Source organism: Monopterus albus, unplaced genomic scaffold (assembly GCF_001952655.1).
Source record: "Monopterus albus unplaced genomic scaffold, M_albus_1.0 scaffold170.1, whole genome shotgun sequence".
Lineage (NCBI taxonomy): Eukaryota > Metazoa > Chordata > Actinopteri > Synbranchiformes > Synbranchidae > Monopterus > Monopterus albus.
Window position 1 is genome coordinate 543,232 of NW_018128050.1, and position 3,918 is coordinate 547,149.

General features: G+C 47.1%; 1 protein-coding gene across 1 annotated transcript in view; it reads left to right on the top strand.

The window, feature by feature from the left end:
- gpia (glucose-6-phosphate isomerase a) overlaps positions 1–3,918 on the top strand; it is a 13,181-nt gene that overhangs the window by 4,823 nt on the left and 4,440 nt on the right. Inside the window, exons 6-10 of the mRNA XM_020615841.1 lie at positions 681–827; positions 1,122–1,193; positions 1,453–1,497; positions 2,817–2,870; positions 3,517–3,577. Of these exons, the coding sequence (XP_020471497.1) occupies positions 681–827; positions 1,122–1,193; positions 1,453–1,497; positions 2,817–2,870; positions 3,517–3,577 (379 nt within the window). The remainder of the gene's footprint in view (positions 1–680; positions 828–1,121; positions 1,194–1,452; positions 1,498–2,816; positions 2,871–3,516; positions 3,578–3,918) is intronic.

Genomic DNA, 3,918 nt, shown 5'->3' on the forward strand with positions numbered 1-3,918 from the left:
GGGATGAGCTGTAGACAGGAAGAGAAGACTGATTCAAAAACTAAGCCAGCATGCTTGACATGGTGAAAGATGTTCTAGCAGCTATTTTTCAAACCAGGGGCATTGCTAGACAAAGCTGTCCTGGGGTGGCGGCCCCCCGCCTGTATTTTGTTTTTTGTTTTTTTCCTGTCCTTGAACGTCTGCTGCATGAATGAAATGTGCTGTATGAGTGTCCTGAGCTTAGCCCACTGTCCCACCGCCTGCTGCTGAAACTGAAACCACTACTGATGAAGGTACAAATGTGGACATATTAATCTGTATGAAAATAGTTATTTCAACATTGTTGACATGGTTTTATGGCGTAAAAGTCAGTCGGGTGCTGTGTTGCATATTTTTTACAGTCTTCTGAGTTTCACAGTTTGATTCGTCAAATTTAAATTTTCACAACAAATTAATCTACCAACAGATCATTAATTTAGAAAAGCATTTTCTGTAACTGATGAAGCCCATAACATATCAATACTGCAGCTACATCAGAAATGTGTTGTGCAGTGGACGGCTGGCAGTTGCACACATATCTCCACATGGCAGACTCGTCATGTGAGACTGAGATCGCACAGGGATCTGAATCGCGCTCGCAAAACGGCCTGCTGCCTCCGAAACACGACCTAACTTCCACTGTACCTCTGTGTTGCATTCAGGGCCCTCTGATGGTGACGGAGGCTCTGAAGCCATACTCAGCTGGTGGACCAAACGTGTGGTTTGTCTCCAACATTGACGGGACTCACCTGGCCAAGACCCTCGCTCAGCTCAACGCAGAGACCACGCTCTTCATCATCGCCTCCAAGGTGAGGAGACACACTAACCTTTATGCCACAGCTACGTCTGATCCTAACCTGAGTCCAACATGAAGCCTCAAACTTTGATGGGGTACCAGACAACCCGTCTTCACAACAGTGGCATAAAAAAACCCATACAACCTTAAAGACACAGGAACGCCTTTAGTTGCACCTTGCACAAGACCACAGACAGTGCTCACTAGTGCCCAGCCCTCCACCTTCCTGCACACGTGACCTTGTATAAAAACTGTTTGTGTCAGTGTCCTCTGGACTCACTCTGTCTGACCTGTCTGTGTTTTGAAGACGTTCACCACCCAGGAGACGATCACCAACGCAGAGTCTGCCAGAGACTGGTTCCTCCAGACAGCTAACGATGTGAGTGCTTGCATTTCCCGACACTGAGCTGCCTGCAGACAGCGGCGGAGACAGACGAGGACTGTAAAGACAGTAGCAGAGTTTTATTTCCCAACAGCTTAAACAAACTTCAGTGAGATGAACGATGATACTTTGAGATATTAGTTGGGTAGCTTTGCTCCTTGTACACGTTTAAACGTGCAGTAAGGTGCCCGCTGCACGGCAGAGCACCACTGTCTCAGCTCGTTTCCATCAGCCTCATGCTTTCTGTCCTCCACAGAAATCTACTGTGGCCAAACACTTCGCAGCTCTGTCCACCAATGCGGTAAGTGATTTAAATCCTCTCACTGTTTACATGAAACCTGGCTGAGGACAGATTTCACTGCTTCAGTAGCACGATTTAGCCCAGGTCCCGTGGGACCCTTCAGGAACCTGTTAATGTGAAGACAGACATGGTGTTGATTTAGCAACATGAAAGCCTTTTCCCGTCCTTCCTTTCACTTGTGGCCCTGCAGCTGATCTTCATCACAGTCTGGTCTTTGTGCAAAATCAAATCTTCCTTTTTTAACTGAAGTGCAAGAGGAACTAACCTCAGACAGCAGAAGTCCCTTTGAGGATTCTGGTTTTCAGTTTCTACCTGCTCTGAGGAGCCGTGTAGGTTCCACTGATCAGAGTTTCATTTGGGCTGCAAATGACCATTTTAATTACATGTTCATCTACTAAATATTTCCTTGATTAACAGCATTGTCTGTGAAATGTCAGAAGATGAGCTAAAATGCCTGTTAGTTTCCCATGGTGACGGCCTTTAGTCTGGTTTTGTCCAAAGCCCAACAAGGTGACTTTTCTGGCGCATGAGACAAAGAAAATCAGCAGATCCCCTCGTTGGCTGCTGAGGTTTCTAAATAAGAGAATCGATTATCAAAATAGTTGATTAATCTGTTGCTCAGCTAATCATGGATTTAATGAATGAATGACAATTGGGGGCCTGGTTCCTCCTGTTCAAACAGGCCCCGTCCCTGGGACAGAGACACCCAGTGAGACACAACACGTTTTTATTAATATGAAACACTGAGCCTCTCAGGTCAGCTGTTTTGCACAATACTCTATTTTTAATCATATGATTTGTATGATACAGCTGACACTGAGCAGGGTCTAGTCTCCAGAGCCTTGTCAGGTCTCCTCTGTCAGAGGAGGAAACCTCCTCCTTCCAAACCAAATCCCCCCACGGTGTTCGACCCACGGTGTCGTCCTCATGAAGTCATTCAGTGACCTAGAGCTGCAGCCAGGAGTCAGTTCACTGGTAGAAAATGAACCTCAGCTATTTAGAAGCAACAGTCACCGACATGTTCTGGTTCCACCTTCTTTAATGTGAGGAGCTGATGCTTTTCTTTGTCAGACATGAGAATCAGCTGAGTCTCTGTGGATCTGCTGGTTGGACACAACAAGACATGTGGAGACGCCACCTTTGGCTCTGGAGAGTCACAGTGAGACTTTTTCCCAGTGTCTGACATTCTGGGGGTAAACGGATTAATCAGGACGATGATCAGCTGATTGATCAGTGGCCCTGCTGGTTGGGTCTCCACTCGCTCTCCTCTGTCACTGTCTGTATGTTGTTTTGATCAGTACAGTTTCTCTTCTCTCCAGGCTAAAGTGAAGGACTTTGGCATCGACACAGCGAACATGTTCGAGTTCTGGGATGTAAGTCTGTCTTGCACTCTTCTCCTATAGCCTGTGTAATCTACTAATGTAAACCTGTGTGTGTGAAGCAGATGATTGTTACTGTTGGTTGTAACCTGCTCAGAGTGGCAGGTCGGTGAGGTTCACACCGTTTCTCCACTACCATTCAAAAGTCCGGGGTCACCTCCAGTTTTTATTGTGATGTGTAAGTGGTTGGACAAGGACAGAACAGTGATGGACTGGCAGCACAGGGTCCAGACTTTCCAGGTGAACAGTGAAAGCAGAGCAGCCAACAGGTGTAAATATCTGTGGAACATCTGCAGCAGGGCTGTCTGTTCCAGCTGTTTGGTTTCAGCTTGATGGGACGACACAGGTGTGTTCACCTGGTGGATCACACAACAACAGCTGGAAACATGGGGGTGGGGGCTGGAACGTCTGAGCGGTGGTGTATTAATATTCCCAGCAGTGTTGAACCCCCCCTACCTGCCACTGGAACATAGAGTAATACAAACTATGACACAGATGGTGGAAACACTTCTGGCCTGACTCCTGGAGCTCTGTGTGTGTGTGTGTGTGTGTGTGTGTTTCCCGTCCTGATGGTTCTTTTGATGAATCTCTGTTGCCTGTGCTCTGATTGGTGGGGTGACTGTGTGATGTCATGTTTCAGTGGGTTGGAGGGCGTTACTCCCTGTGGTCCGCCATCGGCCTGTCCATCGCTCTGCACATAGGTACGTCTGCTCTGAGTCATAACTTTTACTGAAATGACTAAAATTTAAACCTTTAAATCAAGTTTGACAGAAACTTGAGTTTAAAGAATTTGAGACTTTTCCACCAAACTTAATGGGACTGTTTTTCAAACCAGTTTAACGTGTCTTCTCAGCCAGACTGGTACCATGTGAATGTGTGTGTGCACGTATGGGGATGGCTTAGAGTTGAGGCCTGAGGGCCACAGGTTGCTGTGGGCTGCTACGGGGGTGCAGTGTTGGTGGGAGCCCCACAGTGAGACTCTGAAAGCCTGGGGCTACAGGTTTTTTATTTTACATGCATCCTTGTTCTGGTGTGGCTGGGG